This window comes from Heptranchias perlo, chromosome 11, assembly GCF_035084215.1.
Source record: "Heptranchias perlo isolate sHepPer1 chromosome 11, sHepPer1.hap1, whole genome shotgun sequence".
NCBI lineage: Eukaryota > Metazoa > Chordata > Chondrichthyes > Hexanchiformes > Hexanchidae > Heptranchias > Heptranchias perlo.
In genome coordinates this window covers 16,991,587-17,013,585 of record NC_090335.1, presented here as the reverse complement: position 1 = coordinate 17,013,585, position 21,999 = coordinate 16,991,587, and the positions used below count along the sequence as shown (strand labels likewise).

General features: G+C 42.2%; 1 protein-coding gene across 5 annotated transcripts in view; it reads left to right on the top strand.

Moving 5' to 3' along the window:
- Nucleotides 1-21,999, top strand: part of ints6 (integrator complex subunit 6) — a 97,946-nt gene that overhangs the window by 59,120 nt on the left and 16,827 nt on the right. For 4 of the 5 annotated variants that reach the window (XM_067992622.1, XM_067992624.1, XM_067992625.1 and 1 more), the window contains 5 exons: nucleotides 6,651-6,761; nucleotides 8,966-9,181; nucleotides 13,003-13,129; nucleotides 16,039-16,181; nucleotides 19,573-19,810. In XM_067992622.1, the coding sequence (XP_067848723.1) occupies nucleotides 6,651-6,761; nucleotides 8,966-9,181; nucleotides 13,003-13,129; nucleotides 16,039-16,181; nucleotides 19,573-19,810 (835 nt within the window). Of the gene's footprint in view, nucleotides 1-6,650; nucleotides 6,762-8,965; nucleotides 9,182-13,002; nucleotides 13,130-16,038; nucleotides 16,182-19,572; nucleotides 19,811-21,999 lie in introns of those variants that run through there. The other variant, XR_010964372.1, reaches the window with a different exon arrangement.

The window sequence follows — 21,999 nt, the reverse complement described above, 5'->3', positions numbered from 1 at the left end:
CACATCGCAGAAGTGCTTAAAAATTACAGATCCCACCTTGTATATTTAATAAAAATATCTCTGGTGTATATAGATTTTAAATTGTCCTCATTCTTGGGGAGGGATGTAGTTTGTATCCAGTCTGGGCAGTCTCTGAGCTGATACTAAGCTAATGTTGTAAAAACTTCCTTTTTAAAAATTTCTTAGTTATGCAAGTGACTAAAAAGATAGGATTCCCTAACTAATTGAATAGTGAGTACTCCACTGATAACAAACCGACTCTAATGCTAGTCTTGACACAGGTAGTGGTAGCTGCACAGGAGCACAGCATGCTGAATGGTGTTCTGGATCTTATTCTCTCCCTCCACAGAATAGTGTTCTCTCCATTTTTCTGTTTTCTGCCAACATTGGCCCAATTAAGATTGTGGAATCATGGTGGGGTGCGGGCAGAACCAATCGTAACATTCTGTGGCACAATGTGAGTTGCCACCAGCTATCAACAATACTTAGCTTAAAAGTGAATTTAAACCCTAGTTACCATAAAAACAAAGAAAAACTTGACCGCCGGACATCCCAAAGCGCTTTAAAGCCAATGAAATACTTTTGAAGTGTAGTCACTGTTGTAATGTAGGAAACACGGTAGCCAATTTTGCACAGCAAGGTCCCACAACCAGCAATGAGGTAATGACCAGATAATCTGTTTTAGTGGTGTTGGTTGAGGGATAAATATTTGCCTGGGCATTGGGGAGAACTCCCCAGCTTTTCTTCAAAATAGCCCCCTAGGATCTTTTGCGTCCATCTGAGAGGGCAGACGGGGCCTCAGTTTAACATCTTATCCGAAAGACAGATCCCCCGACAGTGCAGGACTCACTCAGTACTACACTGGAGTGTCAGCCTAGATTTTGTTTAAGTCTTTGGAGTGGGACCTGAACCCACAACTTTCTGAATCTGAGGCGAGAGTGCTACCCCTGAGCCAAGGCCAACACTAATGAGTACTAGCCTCTAAAATAGACAGGTGTTCTTCCTCATTGAAAACAGAAAATGCTGGAAACACTCGGCCGACTGTTCATCTGCAACATCTTTTGATTCTGACTAATTTCATCGACCTGAAACGTTAACCCGGCCTTCCTCCCCCCACAAGTGTTGCCTGACCTGCTGAGTGTTTCCAGCATTTTCTGTTTTTGATTTCAGATCACCAGCATCTGCAGAATTTTGCTTTTTGTTGTAGGTGTTTTTCCTGTTTACTTTTCTCTCGCTACTTTTTTACGTGAGTCAAAAGCTCTTTTATAGAATTGATTTTGATGCTGCAACTTCACATGATATAAAAATCCTCATTTTGATTTTCTGGTTCCAAAATTCAGTCCACACATTTTGTTTGTACTCATACCAGTACAGTGAACTCCCATCACCTTGGACATGTTGGGAAACCTGTGTGTGTACATGATTGTCCTTTCAGCCTTCTCTGGAGCCAGAGAATGATGGCAAATAATATTTCAGTCCATCTACAGTTTTGAATAATTGAGTTTATTTCAACTGGCGTCTTTTACAACCCGTTTTCCCTCTCGGCCAAAGTTAGTTACTTGCATTCGTACAGCTTTTCTGAGACTGACAGGTGCGATTTTCTAACCACTAATATCCAGAGATACATTCGTCCTCTCTTCACTGATTCATATGAAGTTCTTGAAGTAACAGTGGAAAAAAAAGAGGATCTACCACACCCTAGATAACCAAACCGTGTATTAGTGAAACATTCTTTTTAGTGGGTAAGGAAGGAAAAATAGAAAACCAGGGTGTGAAATCCAAAACCAAAGTTAGCTCCGGACTCTGCACTTGGGCATTGTTCCAGTGAGATTTTTTTTCAGTACTGTAGATTCACAAATATATCTAACTTGCATCAAAACTGTTTGATTTCTGAATAATACTGTCTGTCATGCTACAAAGTAACCCACAAAAGTGCTGCTTTTTCCACTTCTTGTATCGCAGCTTACAAAAGCTGAACCGATCATCAATGAAACTCAACCAGTTTTAAATTCAAGAACCATTATCTTTTTGAAAAAAAATTCACGCAGGCTTTCCTGCTGATGACTGGAAATTTCCATTAAAATTTTTTTCCATTATCTGAATTTTTTTGAAGGGAGGGGACATTTATCCCATAATACGTTCTGCTGTTGCTGAAGAGAAATTGTTGAGATTTTGACTCTTTACAGTACAAGATGCGAGAAGACATGCATCTGCTACATCAATGCAAACTGTGCAATTTTTAAAAAATTTTGGGAAGGAGCAGGGTAAGAAGGGTTATTACTGAGTTAAAAAGTTTTTTTTTCTCCAAAAAGAAAGAAAAGCAGAAGGAAATGTGTGAGAGTTAGAAACAAAGGGAGAGTGTGTTCAGATGCAGCATGAATGGGGTGAAAGAAAAACAAATGTGGGAAGAAAGAATTTTGTTTTTAATGCAGACAATTATAAACTGTATAACTCCATTCCTTAGCTGGAAAGGTGTGAGAATCTGATAATTTCTTGGCCTGGCTCATGCTGACAAAGATTTGTAATAAGTGGGGTCGGGCCTCGGAATGGCGGAGAACCACTGAAGCAAATGCTTTCCGAGTAGGTGATTTCTGCTTTGTTTATATCAGGCACTCAGGCATTGTTCTGTGCAGAGAGGGTATCCAGATGTGCACAGATTCTATTTGCATACAAATGTTTTCTCCTGTTGATTGCAACTTTGCCGGCCTGGAGGATTGAACCTCGATGGGTTTGGACATGGCTGATCCAGCAGTGGTCTAAACCCACCAATTAGGGAACAAGCTTTTACCAATCCTCCGGGCCCAAGAAACTCAAAATGATGCAAACAGCGGGCAAAGAAGCAGCAACTTCAGAGCGCGGGCAGTGGACAAGGTCAAGACAGCAGCGGCAGCAAGTAGAGCAGACCAAGTGTGGCGATTTGGTGGGAATGCTAAGGTAGGTCAGGAAGACGGGAGCACCAGGCAGCCAAATTTTAGAGCATTTGGCTTTGGGAGTTTTAATGTGTTGGGGTTTGAATTTGTTTAACGTCCTTCCAAATATCTTTATCAAGTTCTGTGCAGATTGTCACACATACTTGGGTGTATATTAAGAGGGGTATGTTGATACATTCGGATTGTTGGTATATTGTGCACATACTGAAGAGGACATGGTGCTGTTTGAGGTCCGGAATGACTTTGGGACAGCCCCTGCATTGGAGGGATGGTATCAAGGGCCTTAAAAATGTGGTGGGTTTTGTAGGCTCGGGCATTGTCTTTTGTGGAGCAGAAGGAGTGGGATTGTTAGTTTATGGCTTTGGTGACTCTGTTGGTGTGGGCCTCCAGAAATGGATTCTAGACGGCCTGATATTTCCTCCAGGTGGAGCCCATATGTCATGCTCTTTGACTGGTATATATCCCACAGATGTTTCTTTCATGTGCTTGCTGTAGGGAGGGTTGTGCTCTGCCAGGGAGTTGGCAGGGGTGGGGGGGGGGGGCGGAAACTGAGTGCATCATCTTGGAGTTAGCAGTAGCATTTGCGTATTGCAGGGGGAATTTGTTCCCTCGTGGGAAGGCCTGCTGGGATTAAGAGGCCTGCAATGCATTCTGCGGCTAGCCGGATTGGTACCCAAAAAGGTTGACTGAGGAATGCAGGAGCAGAATGTGTGCTGTAGTGTGCCCTTGTGGCTGCAGCCCCTTCAATGTACATCGCCAGAAAGGCGTATGGTAAGCTCAGTGTAATTGCACATTTTGCTGTAGATGGTAGTTGTGTGGGTCTGCTTCTATATTTCTGATCATTGTTTGTCATCTAGTGGTATAAGTCTCACATACAGGCTACTTTGTGTTGTCTGTTGACCTGGAAGCAAACGTGGTACAGAGGATGGCAATACGCCTATCACAGCATGTCAGGGGGCAGGGGGGTGCAGATATTTAGCTTCGGAGTTTTTGAGCATGTTTGGGCCTTGGAAGAGATCTTAAATTTGGAGTTAGCAAATTCTGGGTGGGATGGAGCTCACCTAAGTTGTTGGGAGGGCATAATCTGCCTTGTGTTGAGAAGTTGACCTCTCCTAATGCTGCCTTTGTCATACCATGTTCAGAACATGCCTGTGGCAAAGACATCTGGAAGCTCCCATTGCACCAAATTGAGGAAGAGGCTACTAGGCCCCGACAGATTTCCAGGAATTGCAGATTTCTTTCCAAATGGATTGGTGTTGGCGTTAAGTGTTTTGGGCCCCCTCCTCCATTGGCCTCTTCTGGGAGTCAGTGAAGGGCACCTGTGTTGTGGGATTGTCTGGGATACACTGCTCTTCAACCCAACCAAGGGTTGTGAGGGCAGGTCTGGTTCCAGACCAGTATTCCCTCCTTTTGGGCTGCCCAGTAGTAGTGCCTGAAATTTAGCAAGCTAAGACCTCCTTGATCCTTGAAGGGAGGGAGCTGCAGGTATCCCCGGTGTTTGCTGTCGGCTGGCCTGGGACTTTAAGGTGTAGAAGTGTACAAATTCCTTATTGATTTGAATGAGGGTCAGATATTAGTTTGGCCTTTGCTCTCCTAATTGACATGACTGTTCGGTAAGTTGTTGCAAAGTGTACACTTGCATTTTCCTAGCTTGTCTCCCTGCTCAAAATTAACCCTGGTGTGTTGGGGGAGATTTCTATTGCTTCTGATGACAGACTAAGGACGTGGTAATGGGACAGTTAGAAAATCATAATATGATTAATCAGAGTCAACATGCTTTAATGAAAGGGAAATCGTGTTTGACAAATCTATTGGAGTTTTTTAACAATGTAACTAGCAGGTTAGATAAAGGGGAACCAGTGGATGTTGTATATTTGGATTTTCAAAACGCATTCTGTAAAGTGTCACACAAGATTGTTACACAAGATAAGGGCACATGGGGATGGGGGTAATATATTAGCCTGGATAGGGGATTGGTTAATGGACAGAAAACAGAGAGTGGGATTAAATGGGTCATTTTGAGGTTGGCAGGCGGTAACTAATGGAGTACCGCAAGGATAAGTGCTTGGGCCTCAGCTATTTACAATTTATATTAATGACTTGGATGAAGGGACCGACTGTAATGTATCCAAGTTTGCTGACGATACAAAGTTAGGTGGGAAAGTAAGCTGTGAGGAGGACACAAAGGGGATATAGACAGGTTAAGTGAGTAGGCAAGAAGGTGACAGATGGAGTATAATGTGGGGAAATGAGAGCTTATTCACTTTGGTAGGAAGAATAGAAAAACAGAATATTTTTAAAATGGTGAGAAACTATTAAATGTTGGTGTTCAGTGGGATTTCTGTGGGTGTTCTTATACATGAAACACAAAGTTAACATGCAGGTACAGCAAGCAATTAGAAAGGCAAATGGGATGTTGGCCTTTATTGCAAGAGCGTTGGAGTACAAGAGTAAGGAAGTCTTGCTACAATTGTACAGGGCTTTGGTGAGATGACACCTGGAGCACTGTGTACAGTTTTGGTCTCCTTACTGAAGGAAGGATATTCTTCCCTTCGAGGTGGTGCAATGAAGATTCACTAGATTAATTCCTGGGATGAGAGGGTTGTCCTATGAGGAGAGATTGAGTAGAATGGGCTCATACTCTCTGGAGTTTAGAAGAATGAGAGGTGATCTCATTGAAACATAAGGTTCTGAGTGGGCTTGACTGGGTAGATGCTGAGAGGCTGTTTCCCCTGGCTGGAGAATCTAGAGCTAGGGGGCATAGTCTCAGGATAAGGGGTCGGCCATTTAAGACTGAGATGAGGAGGAATTTCTTCGCTCAGGGATGTGAATCTTTTGAATTCTCTACCCCAAAGAGCTGTGGATGCTCAGTCGTTGAGAATATTCAAGACTGAGAGCGATAGATTTTTGGACTCTAAGATAATCAAGGGATATGGGTATCAGGTGGGAAAGTGGAGTTGAGATTGAAGATCAGCCATGATCGAGGGACCGTATGGCCTACTCCAGCTCCTATTCCTTATGTTCTTATGATTGAGTTTGCCTCTCGCCTGTGTCAGGGCTCGCTTATTGTTCCCTGATCAGTGTCTTTTGTGCCGGATTGCTAGCTTCACTCGTCTTTGTACCAGGTCTCTGGGTTTGTAATGCTCTGCACCGTTTGGTGCAGGAGAAGGTAATGTTGTGACTTCTGTGGGCTGTTGTGCGGTTTCCCAGAGTAGCGTAAGGGAAGTATTGGGCTTCCTGTTCTTATCTCTGCGGAAGGCGATCGGTGCCTGCAGGGAGACCGTGATCTCTGGGATGCTGAGGGACTTTAAATTTTGCTCAAACAAATGAATAAATTGTACAAAAATGACGTCACAAATCTACCTGTTCTTGAATATTAAATGGTTATCTAACATGCCCAGACACATACCGGTTTGTGGATGTTCACAATATTTGGACTACTGGGTGTGTAAGTATGGGTGTTACTTTGAAACTAAGTAAGCTTTTTTTTCTGGTGTAATTCTTAATTCCAGTGTCCTTCTCCTTTAAAAGTGGCTGTTCAAACTTGAAGTATCACACTTTGATTATGTAGAACAACTGTTGGTGCAGTATGTAGGTAACCTTTTGACAAGTGAAAATTCACCGTAGATTGTAGGTTTTGATGACTCCCTGAAAGTGAATTAGCTTTTTTTTATACTTTTAACGTTGCAGTAAATATTTTGTGTTGAATTTCACCAACAGCCTATGAAAAAGGCCCTGAGAATGATGGGTGCTCCTAACCTGATTGCGGAAGGTGTGGATTATGGTCTTAGCTACAGCGTCATTTCTTACCTCAAAAAACTTAGTCAACAGGTACGATGAGAATCTCCAACTATTTTTGTAATTAATTTATTTCTTCCCAAACTGTTTTGCTTCAGTCCATAGGGCAACATTGGATCTATCAGCAGCTGATCTACATTAGCTGTGTGGCGGGGGGGGGGGGGGGGGGGGTAAGCAGAATGATTCTCTGCCTTGGCTCAAACCACCGGCAACCACATCATTCCTCCGAGAGAGGGCCATAAAAGCAGCCAAAATCAAACTAGTGCTAATGAGCTGAGGCATGCAATTGGGATTTTAACACAGCCCAGAGTATTGCCACCCCCCCTCCCCACCCAAACTGCCATTTGGTATGTCTGCTGGCCTTGACCCATGTAATATACTGCCTGCATCAAAGCAAATTAGATATATCCACAACTGGGACAGTATGTTAATGCACACTCAGAGCCTTTAGTGCAATGCAATAAGATCCCAATTCTTGATCAGTGATGGGCATGATTGACGCATAAAATGCTAATCATCAAAATATGTATGACTAGTTTTCAGGACAAAGTTGACCAAAGATAAAAGCAAAAGAAAGAATGTCACTCCATATTGTGAGTTGGCAATCTCTATGTACCCAGTCACTAATCAGGCATTGCCGAGGAAGTACCAACACTGGTGCTGAATATCTGGTCCCAGTGACAATGAAGATATGTCAGCACTGTCCGGTGCCATAATCTCATGGGCTATTGTCAACACCAATTATCATATCCACCAAATGCAAAATGCTCTGGATTCTTCCAAAAGGGAAACTGTTTAGCAGTGTGAAACTTCTCTAAGTGGGGCGTGCCAAAACATAGAATGGTTACAGCACAGAAGGAGGCCATTCGGCCCATTGAGCCCGTACCAAATGCAGAGAAGCTGGTCACACCAAGAAAGATGTTGCCAAGGCCTCTCCAATACCAGCCCAACACTGAGCCGCTTATGGATGATACAACAACAAGGACACTCAAAGTTTGATTTTTGCATTATACTTGGTATTCAAGTTTGGGAGATGTAAGTTGCTGTGCTTCATATGGCTGTTGAAATTTAAATCAAGGCTTTGCATTACGTGATTAATTTTAGAAAAATTTCTGTTCACTGAAACTTAATATTTTCAAATCTTGTATAGAAGTGTTACAGCTATTAAGAGTTGAACACTAGGACACCTTGAGTAAGTAGTGTGTGTGGAGATCTAATATGCCAAAATTGTTATCTTTGTGCACTTCCTGTCAATTTTTTCTATTATAAATTCATAGGTTCATAGTTTAAGGGATACTGCTGATGTAAATTTGTCACACTGTAATGACTCTCCTTTCTCCTCCTCCCCCCACCACCCCCCCAACCAAAGTGGCTGGCCTGCAGCACTGACATTGGCAGGGGGTTGTAATTACAGTGTGACCAGTTTATCTTTGCAGTTTTCATTATTGATTTGGACAAAGAAATTTATGATGGTAAAATAAAAATAAGGACAGAATACATCACTTCAAAATTGAGACTGAGTTGCAACTGTGTGCCCTGGTCCAGTTATCTCCCAACCTCTAGCCCTGCATCAGCTAAAGAAGTTATATCAGATCTGCACTCTTCTCTTGAGCTACTCCCATGACCAAGTTACAGGGATGACCCATGTGCATCCCGAGTTGCTTCATTGACTTTGATGCGACTTTGTGCTTAGAACTGGCCTGGAGGCTGTTGCAGAGCCACCTAACCCCTTAAAAATTGGTACTGTTACGTACTAAGCAGGTGTAGTGACTTACTCACTGTCGGTACACCCTGAAGCCTCCCCTGCTCGAAGATTTTCAACCTGATTTGGTGCAGGAGATAAATGCTGTAGCTTACCTACAGTACGACAGTGACGACACGTCAAAAGTTCTTCATTTGCTGTAAAGCGCTTTGTGGCGTCCTGAGGTTGTGAAAGGCGCCATATAAATTCAAGTTCTTTCTTTACCTTAGGAATGGGAAACTTCTCTGTTATATGTGTGTGTCTGTCATATATAGAATTTTACTGAAGGAGTAAAATTATTTAATTCTGTTTTTTATGGATATTTTGTAGTAAGATAATTCAGTCACTATATATTGTCCTCATATAATTCGATAATACTCAGCACAAATATTTAGGTTTTGAGAAAGTTATTTTTGAAATACTTTGTTGTGCAGGCATTTGTGTTGAATTTTAAACCACTTGTCCTATTGAAAAGCGTCCTTCTTCCAATTTTCAGGCTAAACTAGAATCTGACCGAATCATAAGCTCAGTGGGCAAGAAGCCAGTTCAAGAATCTGCCATTAAAGTGAAAAACAGAAGCAACAACCTCTCATTAGCTCATCGCAAAGACTTGAAGCAGATCCTGATGGGGATTACGGGAGAACTTCCTTACAGACTTCTGGATTTAAATATGAAAGAGTTTGCTGGATTCCAAATTGGGATCCTGAACAAGGTGAGGCAACTTCCTTTAGGGGGCGAGTATTTTTAATCTAACATGGAACTTCGAGTAAAGAATTATTTCTTCAGTGCAAAAGCCAGCCATTGTAATGGTTTGGAAGATTAACTTTTTAATAGCTGTCAAAGGCCATTATTGCGGCAGAATTCTCTCTTTTGGTTTTGGAGATCTCTTGAGCTCCCACACTGATCTGATTGACCCAAAAACTGTAACTGAGCAGCTTGTAGTGAACAATTAAGATTTCTTTCCTCTTTACTGATAACTTGCAAAATCTACAGAAGAGGCAGCAAAATATGTAGAACACCCTGGTGTTACATTGCTTACCATGTGGTTTGACTTTGAGCTAGAACCTCGAAGACCGCAATTCTCCGAAGCAATAGACATTTATTTCCAGTTACCTGATGCAGTTAAATATCTTCGGGAACCAGATGCTGAACAAGGATTTGTAACAGAACTTTACCCCACCATTCTTGGTGCTGAATGTGATTCACAAGTGCCCTCTTGTGAAGCAAGTTAATGGTATGAATGTCAGCACCACTGAATCAATTACAGAGGCTGTGAATGAAGACCTGCTAAGGAGGTGACTTGCCTGAAACCATTTTGTTCAAACAGAACTGCAGTGGTGAAGATGTCTCAGTAATCTTCGGGGGCTGGAGCCGGTCCCAGATTTGTGTGTACAATAAGACGACTAATTTTTAAAAAAACACAAGGTTGGTGGGGGGGGATGGGGGGAGAGATGGCAGGGAGGTGTTAATTGGGGAAAAAATTGAGGACTAATTCTTTTGGAATGGAATTTCCAGTAGACAGTTGCCCAAATAGGTTGATGTTGATTGTGTCAAAATAGTGAGATCCTGCAGCCAGATACTTATGAATAACTAATGGGCCGTTATTGTGGCAGAAAGAAGCATCCTGAATTAAATATCTTTCCGGTAAACTGTGTTCTCCCCTGTTGAACTATAGAGCTATGCGTTCCATAGCCTTCATTTGTTAGCTCACCCTCTGAAAAGATCTTGATATATACATGGGAGAGCAAAGATTGTTTTGAGAATTGCCAGGGTACATCTTTTAATTATCATGTTTGTTAACTCATCTGACCCTGATCCTACTGGAACGTCTCAATTTATGGTGACTTGGGAGGGATAAATCATCCTGAAGGGAATGAAGTATTACAATTTCTGACCCAAGCAGGTCAAAATGATTGTTTCCCAAATTAAATATGATTTTCTAACACACTGATGTATTGCTATGGGAGAGAATACAACTTCATTGCAATCATGTGAATCTTAGCATCCCATCAAGGAATTTTGCCATCAAACACTGGACACTCTTCAAAAATTAGATTAGGATTGGTCTCTAAACAAGGGTTATATAGCCTTGAAATGTTGCAAATGGGCTCCTCTGGCATAATGGTGTGATCCTTATGTCCAGAGCTGAGGTCCTCAGTCCAAGTCCTTGATTTCTGTTGACTTAGCTGTTGGTTGCACTATAGTTGGGCTTAATATATAGAAACACAGGTTTCCTACTCCTGACTGCTATCTAGCAACTGTGTATGTCTCTAGATATCAAGTGAAGACATTGCAGGGGGAGCTGAAGGACAGAATTCTTCAATGTTCCAGAGTAACCTATTCAGCCCTATAGCTAAGATTTGTTGAAGTTGTTTTTCTTATTGCCAATTTACAAACAGGTTTTAAGCATCAAAATCGGAGGGGAGGGGTTGAGAAATTGGACCCCAAAAAACCTGGGTAAATTTGGGGAAAGTCAGTCAGTGAGTTTTTATTTGGAACGTCACTAGAAGTCAAGAAAGCCAGCAAGGGTTTTTTTTAATAAAAGAAGCTGTGGTTAAGGTAATAGAAAACCCACAATTATTTACACAGTTTGTGGGCACCACTTTATTAGGGGGGCGGGGCGGGGGAGAACTGAATGGGAATTCTAAAAGTTCTGCCAAGTGTATGCTCGCAGGAGTTGCATTAAACTGCATTTGCAAAAATGCAACTTTTGAAAGGCAGGCCATGTAGCAGGGGAGTAGTTGGTTTTCTTTATCCTCTGTCTCCATCCTTTCATCAGGAATGTTATTTTTATTATTCTTCCTTCGTCATCTGTCAAAAAATGTTCTCGGTCCGCTGAAAACTTGAATTTGATGCATGAACACTCGATTTCCCATGGCCGTAATATCATCACAGTACCTCCAACTTGAAACAACTGACAGAATTCTATTAATGGAGATGTTCCAGTGAGTTCCCCCCTCCTCCTTAGCCATTTCGAAGTAAATCTTTGACCTTCCAGTTGTTGTTTGACTATGCTTGTCGAAACCTGGTTCTGAATGTGAGAAAACTCTGAGTTAAGTGACAGATACTGGACTTCAGCTTGGGTAGTGTAATTTTAAGTCTGTTAGTTTTTGTCTTGCATTAAAAGTAATCTAAAACTTCCTGGAAAATTATCGCTCTAAAACTTTAAATCTGGCACCTGCTAATATTCCATTCCAGGAGTGAGCACATGGGCGATTCTTACTACTGCTAAGTGTGAACTGACCAAGTCTTCAAGACCATTCTCCCTTGAAAAAAATCTGACTGAGAAACTGGATCCCTCAGATGCTTGCATCACATTAGTGACGTTATCATGTCATGTATTGCATGTATATCTCAGTGTGTATGTGTGAGGACGTCAGACATGGATGCACGCAAATCATGGGACCCAATTTTCAGCATTTTCAATTGCAAAATTGGGAGAAAGACTAACCAAAAAAAAAAGGGGAATTTATGGTTGAATTTAGTTCAAAAATGACTTTAATGCTTGCTATCTATACCTGATGTATCCTATACCAATGTCAATTTTGAGTTTTATTGTTTTATCCAGACAGCTTACCCCCTGGGCAAATGCTTAGCATGTTTTACAAGTTCAAATGTTAGTGTTACAAACCCAAATCAATACAGAATTGAAACCACTGCCCTTTCATTTTTTCCAGATTTAAATCTGTGTTCAGCCCACCATACTATCATTTAAGAACTGTGGTGCATTGACCCAAGCTGGCACCGTAATAGAAGACTTCTTCTTGAACAGTAGTTACGAGCTAATTACTAACTTCCTGGCTGCCTCATGTCTTTGATGCAGCCTACATTAGATGCCATTTTCTTGTCCTCCCTCGTATCTTGCCTTGGGGTCCACCACCCTGATGCTGATGCTCTCACTTGCATTAAGAACAATTTGTGGGCTTGTTACATTTTTAGACTTAGTCCAGGTATTTTCCTTGTGCTCAGTGTCGAAGACTACTCTTGTGGTGTTGCCTAAGGGTCAAACAGAAGCCCTTGTTACTATATAACTTCCTGAACTGACGCGCGCCCCTCTCGTGCTGTAGTCTTCAGATATGGAAGAATAGAATATCATGTGACTTGGGCTGTACCACGTATTGGTTTATTAAAAGTAGCATCAAGGCAATACAGTAGACTGCACTCGGTTGCAGAATTTTCAAGTTCTACCCTTTTGAATATCAAAATTACAAAAGATGAGCACTAATTCCAGTTTAATTACCCTTGACTCTGCATCCATAACATAACCTGTGTGTGAAGTTTCAACCACCTACATGGAGTCTCCAGCCTCTCTTGATTTTGGCTCAGAAAAAAACGGCAGGAAACAGCCAACTAAACATATCTCTGCCTAGGCAAGGAGTTGTCAGTCCATCCGTAAATGCAGAGGTACCATGTAGGGACCTCCCCTGCTGGTTACTTGACGTCAAGGCATATTTTTGTGACTGCAAATCATCATTCAAAAGATGCAATGGCATCTGACTGGCACCGTTAGACTTATCTTCTTATATTTTTAAGGATTTGAAGCCTCAGAGTTACAAGAACGCTTATGACATACCAAGGCGAAATCTTCTGGATCAACTTACGCGCATGAGGTTAAACCTGTTGAAAACGACACATGCTCCACTGAAAGGGCAAGATGAAGGTAAAAAAAATTACAGGATGTGGCCAACAAGTTGTGTTTCCCTTAAATGGGTCATACGAATTAAGAGCAGGAGTAGGCCATTTGGCCCCTCAAGTTTGCTCTGCCATTTGATAAGATTATGGCTGATCTGATTGTGACCTCAACCCTACTTTCCCGTCTACTTACTATAACCTTTGACTCCCTTGTTAATCAGGAATCTATCTAACTTGACCTTAAAAATATTCAGTGACCCTGCCTCTACCGCTCTCTGGGGAAGGGAGTTCCACAGACTCACGACCCTCTGAGAAAAAATTTCTCCTTATCTCCATCTTAAATGGGAGACCCCTTATTTTTAAATTGTGGCCCTGAGTTCTAGTCTCACAAGAGGAAATATCCTCTCAGCATCGACCCCTTCTAGTCCCCTCAGGATCTTGTATGTTTCAATAAGATCACTTCTCATTCTTCTAAACTCCAGTGTATACTGGCCCAACTTGTCCAACCTTTCCTCGTAAGATAACCCCCTCATTCACGGTAATGGGACACAGCACCATTTCTGTAATTATAAGTCTCCTTTCTAGTTTGTAAAAGGGCCGAGCAATAAAATCAAATAACTCTCCAAGAGGTTGTGTTAAGTGATTTAAGTGCATGGTATTCTTCTTTTCCTTTTTGTGCCTCAGCAGTCATCTAACAATGATAACTGATTCTCGCACTGTTCTGCTGTTGGTTTGTTTTAAGTGAGGTACCATTAGCAGCTTTTAAATGTTGGCGTTTATGTTTCCTTTTTTTTGCTTTTCTCTGACCTGAAAGACAACAGATTTGTATAGTTCGCAGGGCCTAAACTGCGGGTCGCATGTGGTTCCTGAATCTTGACAATCTGGCCCACAAAATGCTCGGCAATGTCCTATTTTTTTTCTTCTTCTGTGGTTTATTGTGTTTGAATTTAGTGGGCCGAGTGGTTAGGAAAGAGATGTTTATGCCTAATCCTAAATCAAAAGGAAATGCGTTTATACAGTTCCTCATCTGAGGATGTTCCAAAGTGCTTTGCCTCCAATGCAAAGTGCTATCATTGTCATATAGGCAAACAGGACAACAACAGCTTGAATTTATCTAGTGCATTTAACCCAGGATAAAGACCCAAAGCGCTTTGCTGGAGTGCAATCAGACAAAAATTGACACTGAGCAAAAGATGATGATAACCGGAGGGGTGACTAAAAGCTTTGTTGAAGAGGTAGGCTTTAAGGAGAGTCTTAAAAGAGATGTAAAGGCGGAGAGATTTAGGGACAGAATTCCAAAACTTAGGGCCTAGATGACTCCAGGCACAACAAGGGGTGTGGAGTTGTACAAGAGACCGGGGTTGTACAAGAGGCCGGGGTTGGAGAAAGAGTTCTCCAAGACTTATAGGATTTGAACGCAAGGATGAGAATTTTCAAACTGAGGCATTGGTGGACTGGGAGTTAAAGTAGGTCAGTGAGCACAGGGTGACTGATGAGTGGGACTTGGGGCATGATAGGATACAGGTAGCACAGCTTTGGATAGGCTGAAGTTTATGGAGGTTGGGAGGCTAGCCAGGAGAGCATTGGAATAGTCCAGTCAGCCAATTTGTACTGTTCAAGGTCCCACAACAATACATAAGATGAATCATCAGTTTTTGCTGCTGTTCACTGAGGCATGGATATTAGCCAGGACATGGGGAGAACTCCCTGCTCTTTGTGGAATAGTGCCAAGGGATCTTTTGTATCCACCTGAACATGCAGACAGGGCCTCAGCTCAAGATCCTGTCGGAAACACAGCACCTCCGACAATGCAGCATTCCCTCAGTACTGCACTGACCTAGATTATGTGCTCAGTCCTAGAATGGGTCTTGAACCCATTGTCTTCTGACTTGGACGAGAGTGGTATCTCTGAGCCTAAGTGAACACCAGAATCTGTTAGTATTGCAGCTTGAAATATGTGCAAATTTATACTTTATCAATTGTCCCTTGGGCTCCATTAAAATGCAAAAAGCTTGGACACCTGCAAATTGTCTCAGGAAGCATTTAAATATTATTGAACATTGGGTGATATACCCATTTAGTAACACTCATTCCTTTCTATTAATTAATAATGTTTCTTTTGAATGATAAATTTATTTCCAGTAGACTGAGGAGGGATAGAAGAAAAAGAAATGCATGTAATGTTTTTAGTAGCTGTAGGTTGCAGACTGGTGCAGTGAAGGAGTTCAGCTGCCAGCCTGCTTTCTGTTTGGGGCGTAGGACGTAAGCCTGTATGTATCAGTGATTTTCTAGTACTTTGGACATGTGGGATTTTTTTTTGCGTCCAAGACGCTATATAAATGCAAGTTGTTGTCGTCTTGCATTGGTGCAGTGGGGTGGGGGGAGAGAAAAAGGGGTAGAAACTTACTGTTGTTGTAAAATGGAGAATAAATATAGTTTATATTGTCATTTTTTAATTTAATCTCTCTCCATCCACGCACAACTCTTAAATTTAAACTTGATATTCATACCATTTTTTTGTACATGACTGTTTCCTTGACGTCTAATGTATTTAGATCTTCCAAATGTTATGAGACCTTTTCAGAAGATCAAAAATGTGAAAAGTTGCCCAAACATGCTCCGCTGTGGGGAAATAACTTTCTGGAATTGAGTTCAGGAATGTCTTGTAATTTATAGTTCTCACCAATATTCCATGTTTTTCACTCTTTTTTGCAATTATGACTGCTCATTTATACATTATGTATCTTTTGTTGTGTAACTTTTATGTATAGTTACTTCCTGCTGCGAATACTGTTGTTCGCTGTATGGTTGTTTGCTGTAGCAACGCTAAAGTTGTATTTCTGCAGATTCTCCAATGTGATTGCTTAGGTCTGCAGTGAAGTGCTGAAAAACCGGGAATGTGGCCCCTTAAGTGTGATGACTTTCCTTTCCCTGCAGATCAAGTGCACAGTGTCCCAATAGCACAGATGGGCAATTATCAGGAGTTTCTAAAGCACATACCTTCTCCCCTACGTGAACTTGACCCTGATCAGCCCAGACGACTGCATACGTTTGGAAATCCTTTCAAACTAGACAAGAAGGTATGTCACCACATACTGTGCACAGCCAGCTAGACTTGACAGTTTCTTGTCCTTTCTCACTTGAGATTGTACATTTCTGGGCTCCTACAGGTGTATAAACATCTGTTTACTACTGTACTGTGGTTCAAGTCTCGATCTGTTTGCTGTTTTTACCCTAGTATTTTTAGAGATGATTGGGGTTGTGGAGCCATAAGTAGCATAAATGATTCAGTAGACACACTAATGGCCCCCATGAGGCTGTTCTGACTCCAGCATTCTTGATTACATAGAGCATTCAGTATCTGAGTTAAATCAGCGCCTCACAGATGTGACCTACCATGTGGTATACATATTTAGGCTTCGTTTAATGACGGTTGTATTTCGAAGAGGCAAAAAGTTGCTGCACAATATTCAGAAAAGGTCATGATCACTAAATGGAACTTTAAAAAAAAAATCTGAAGGTGTGGAAATGTAGTTGATATATACAGGGCAATTCAGTTTTTCCATTTTTAAAATGATTGATGTAATGTGGATGCAAACAATTTATCGAATCATAGAATGTTTACAGCACGGAAGGCGGCCATTCGGCCTGTCAAGTCCATGCCAGCTCTCTGCAAGAGCAATCCAGCTAGTCCCACTCCACTGCCCTATCCCCGTAGCCTTGCAATTTTTTCCCTTCAAGTACTTATGGCTTTCAAAAGGGAACTGGATGAGTGAATCTGCCTCCACCACCCCCTCGGGCAGTGCATTCCCAATCACACCCACTCCCTGTGTTTTAAAAAAAAAGTTTTTCCCATGTTGCCTTTGGTTCCTTTGCCAGTCACCTTAAACCTGTATCCTCTGGTTCTTGACCCCTCCACCAAAAGGAACAGTTTCTCTCTAATTACTCTGTCCAGATCCTTCATGATTTTGAATACCTCTATCAAATCTCCTCTCAACCTTCTCTGTTCCAAGGAGAACAACCCCAGCTTCTCCAGTCTATCCAGGTAACTAAAGTCTCTCATCCCTGGAATCATACTAGTAAATCTCTTCTGCACCCTCTCTTAGGCCTTCACATCCTTCCTAAAGTGCTGTGCCCAGAACTGGAGTCACCTCCTGACTCCCCAAAGCCTTTCCACCATCTACAAGGCACAAGTCAGGAGTGTGATTGAATACTCTCCACTTGCCTGGATGAGTGCAGCTCCAACAACACTCAAGAAGCTCGACACCATCCAAGATAAAGCAGCCCGCTTGATTGGCACACCATCCACCAACCTAAACATTCACTCCCTTCACCACCGGCGCACAGTGGCTGCAGTGTGCACCATCCACAGGATGCACTGCAGCAACTCGCCAAGGCTTCTTCGACAGCACCTCCCAAACCCGCGACCTCTACCACCTAGAAGGACAAGAGCAGCAGGTACATGGGAACAACACCACCTGCACGTTCCCCTCCAAGTCACACACCATCCCGACTTGGAAATATATCGCCGTTCCTTCATTGTCGCTGGGTCAAAATCCTGGAACTACCTTCCTAACAGCACTGTGGGAGAACCGTCACCACACGGACTGCAGCGGTTCAAGAAGGCGGCTCACCACCACCTTCTCGAGGGCAATTAGGGATGGGCAATAAATGCTGGCCTCGCCAGCGACGCCCACATCCCGTGAACGAATAAAAAAAAAAATACTCCAGTTGTGGCTGAACCAGTATTTTAGGAAGGTTCATCATAACCTCCTTGCTTGTGTCGTCAATGCCTCTATTTATAAAGCCCAGGATCCCGTATGCTTTCTTAACCGCTTTCTCAACCTGCCCTACCACCTTCAACGATTTGTGCACATGTACCCCCAGATCTCTCTGTTCCTACACCCCTTTTAGAATTGTACCTTTTAGTTTATATTGCCTCTCCTCGTTCATCCTACCAAAATGTATCACTTCACACTTTTCTGCGTTAAATTTCATTTGCCGCGTGTCCACCAATCTGTCTATGTCCTCTTGAAGTCTACCACTATCCTCCTCACTGTTCATTACACTTCCAAGTTTTGTGTCATCTGCAAATTTTGAAATTGTGCCCTGTACACCCAAGTCCAAGTTATTAATATATATCCAGGAGAGCGATGATCCTAATACCGACCCCTGGGGAACATCACTGTACACCTTCCTCCAGTCCAAAAAACAACTGTTCACCACTACTCTCTGTTTCCTGTCACTTAGCCAATTTCGTATCCATGCCACTGCCCCTTTTATTCCATGGGGTTCAACTTTGATGACAAGCCCATTATGCGGCACTTTATCCACGCCTTTTGGAAGTCCGTATACACCACATCAACAGCATTGTCCTCATCGACACTCTCTGTTACCTCATCAAAAAACTCAATCAAGTTAGTTAAACACTATTTGCTTTTTGAATTGATTATTGAATTCCTGATGTAAATGTTGTTTTATCCGAAGTCAGATCAGCCTTCAATTCTGGATATCCTTTGAAACCTCTCTTTGCCAGTTTCTTCCCCTCCACTCTTCCCTGCTGAAAACATTCACTACTTGCTAGAGAACAGTTCAACAGGTGCTGGGGACTCTCCAGCACCCGTCAAGTGGGCTTTATTCATGTGTGAGCCTCGATGATGACTGTAGGTGGGTTATTCAACTGCGGGGCAAGGCTGATACCATCCTCACTAGATACCTGCACAGAATACAGCACAGGCCATTGGATAGCCAGCAGGAGTTGGAACTCTAGTGGTTTACTTGCTTTCTCCTTCCCTAAACCAGAGGTGCTGAGGCTAATAAAAACACCCTTACTGTTGCCCTCACCAAGATGAGCTACTCACAAGATAAACTGGAGAGTGTTTTGGGAAGCGCATCCTCTGAATCTCAGCAGACTTAGCACAGCTTTGCACAGTTTGTTGACTGCATCTGTCTTTATTTTATTTGATCGTAGAATCATGCTGCACATAACTAGGCCATTCGGTCCATCATATCTATGGTGGCTTTTTGAAAGAGCTATTCAATTAGTCCCACTACCCTGCTGTTTCCCCATAGCCCTGCAAATTTTTCCTTTTCAAGTGTAATGTAATGAAGTAGTTCACACTGAATTTTCTAGTTCTTAGTGGGGAAACTCTTTGCAAAGCCTTGAATCTCCCTGTCTCACTTCTGTGAGATGTACAGTAGTTTATAAGGGATAGACTAATGGCTGTAGATTAAAAACACGCACTCACTGTTGTACCAAGTCTGATTACCTGGGTGTCATTTACAAAGATTCAGAAGTTCTGAAGTTTAAGTGTGAGCTATGTGTAAGAAATGTTTGTGCTGTAACTCAAGATTAGGGTGAGTTGGTCAGTATCTGGTCGTGGGTTATTAATTGGCAAGGTAATGAAATTTGACTACACTGCAAGATATTTTCTCCTGTGGGCATTAGAGTTACGGACTTTTGCATTGCAGGGAATGATGATTGATGAAGCGGACGAGTTTGTCTCTGGACCTCAGAACAAAAACAAACGACCGACTGAGCTGAACATGGCGGGAATTCCAAAAAGGCGTCGCTGTATGTCACCATTATTGAAGGGACGCCCACCAACACCACCAACAGCTGCTAATCACATTGGAGGAAAGGGCCCTCCCCTTATACCAGTTACACAGCCACATCCAGACCTTATAAAGCCAGTAGTTGTTCTTAAAGGTAAGGGGATATGCAATCCAAGTGCTCTAGTCTGTGGATTGTTGTAGCTGTGTCATATTGTTAAGGTTTGAAAGAAGCCCTCATGTATAAGATGGTCTGTTAGAACCAGCGAAAGCCTCTTATCTCAGATTGGTGTGAATGTTTGCTGTTGGTAAAACTAATGAAGGCAAAATTTGCCGATCGCTTTGTTCAATCCATAGTTCTTAAACTCCCTGTAAATAGAATCATAGTTCTTCTATGATTCTATTTACAGGGAGAGGTTAGACAGACTGGGACTTTTTTCCCTGGAGAGTAGGAGGTTAAGGGGTGATCTTATAGAAGTCTATAAAATAATGAGGGGCATAGATAAGGTCGATAGTCAAAATCTTTTCCCAAAGGTAGGGGAGTCTATAACGAGGGGGCATAGATTTAAGGTGAGAGGGGAGAGATACAAAAGGGTCCAGAGGGGCAATTTTTTCACTCAAAGGGTGGTGAGTGTCTGGAACGAGCTGCCAGAGGCAGTAGTAGAGGCGGGTCCAATTTTGTCTTTTAAAAAGCATTTGGACAGTTACATGGGTAAGATGGGTATAGAGGGATATGGGCCAAGTGCAGGCAATTGGGACTAGCTTAGTGGTATAAACTGGGCGACATGGACATGTTGGGCCGAAGGGCCTGTTTCCATGTTGTAACTTCTATGATTCTACACAGTCACATGTAGAAGTAAATTTGCCTAAACTATAGTGATTTGTAATGTAATTCAGACTACGTGCTTTTTATGCACTAATTACTATTTTTTTTTAGTACAGTGTAGACGAGAGCATGTTTGTAAATTTGCTTTCTCCCCCTCTGCTTTCCTTGTCACGTCATGGGGAGTTGTTTTACTGGGCTTTGTATGCGTCCAGTGTTTCACTCGTATGGCTATTCTTCAGCCCTGGCTGACTTATCCCCTCCCTAGTTCAGCTGCTTTGAAGACAATTTTTACACCCCTTCCCCAGCCCACTTGAGATCAGATAACTCAGCACAAACCAGAGTCGGACCTCGGACATTGTGTTTTCATTTTTCCCAATTCATTTATGTGGCCTATTGTGTACATAACCTTAGATGGGACAGCTAGCACAAAGTGATGCTAACATCGCATCATTAAATGTGCACGGAGGACATACTGAATTGTCAAAGTGATCTTGACCCTTGGAAATTTCTTGGACTGTACAGTTTATTGATGGATTTGTACAATGCTGTCAGAATAACCATTTATACTCACCCCAACAAGGAAATTCAGACACTGCGTTGCTAACAGAAGTTTGGAGAGCTTAATCCTAGCTTCAATAGAATGTTCCAACCACTGTTACAAATGGATGGGAGCACCTTACAGGAATGCAGCATGGTTTCCAGATTCACGAAGGGGTTCGGAAACCTGACCAAACTTTAAAAGCATAGGCTTGTGCATGACTGTTTAATCTGATACCTCGTCGTTCGCGTACCATTCATTTTGAGCTGTTGGCTAAAGTACTTTGGAAAACAGTGTTAATGCCCTTAAGCCTGTACACCACTTAGTGAGCTTGATGGCCTCATTCACTGAAGTATCTAGTCTTGAGTAACCTAAGGATAAAGCAGTGCTAAGTCTATGCTTATGCTGTTTATTGGCAGTGATATCATTCTTTCGGGCTCAAGTGATTGCAGTACCATTTTATTCAGCGCCATAGTCTGAGAAAGACTGTTGCTTCCACTGAGTGGAGTTAAATGATTGAGTAACTGCTACATCAATGGGACTCTTGAGATCCTATTTAATAGTGCAGTTTGTACCTATTAAAGGCCCAGCAGATTGGATATCCCAGTGACCAAATGCATGTTAGTGGGATTCTGCAGTGCTGTGTCTGTATCAAAAATTGATTGTGTGCATTAACCATCAGTTGGACAAATTTCAAATAAGCCGCAGCCTAAGATGTTAGTACGAGAGTAACTTTGAAGTCTACCCCCACATCTTTATCACGCGCAACTATATTGATTCAATTATTTTATATAACAAAAGACTTACACATAGTCCTCCTTTGTTGTCAGGCATTTCTTTGACAACAGGATCCTGACTGATGGAGTATAACTGAAGAAAAGTGAATTGGTTACTTTTGGTTATAGTAGTTGTCCTGCTCCCTCAAATGAAGGTCCAGCTCTGTCTAACATGAACGTATTGCCCTGTCTGGGCTATCCTGAAA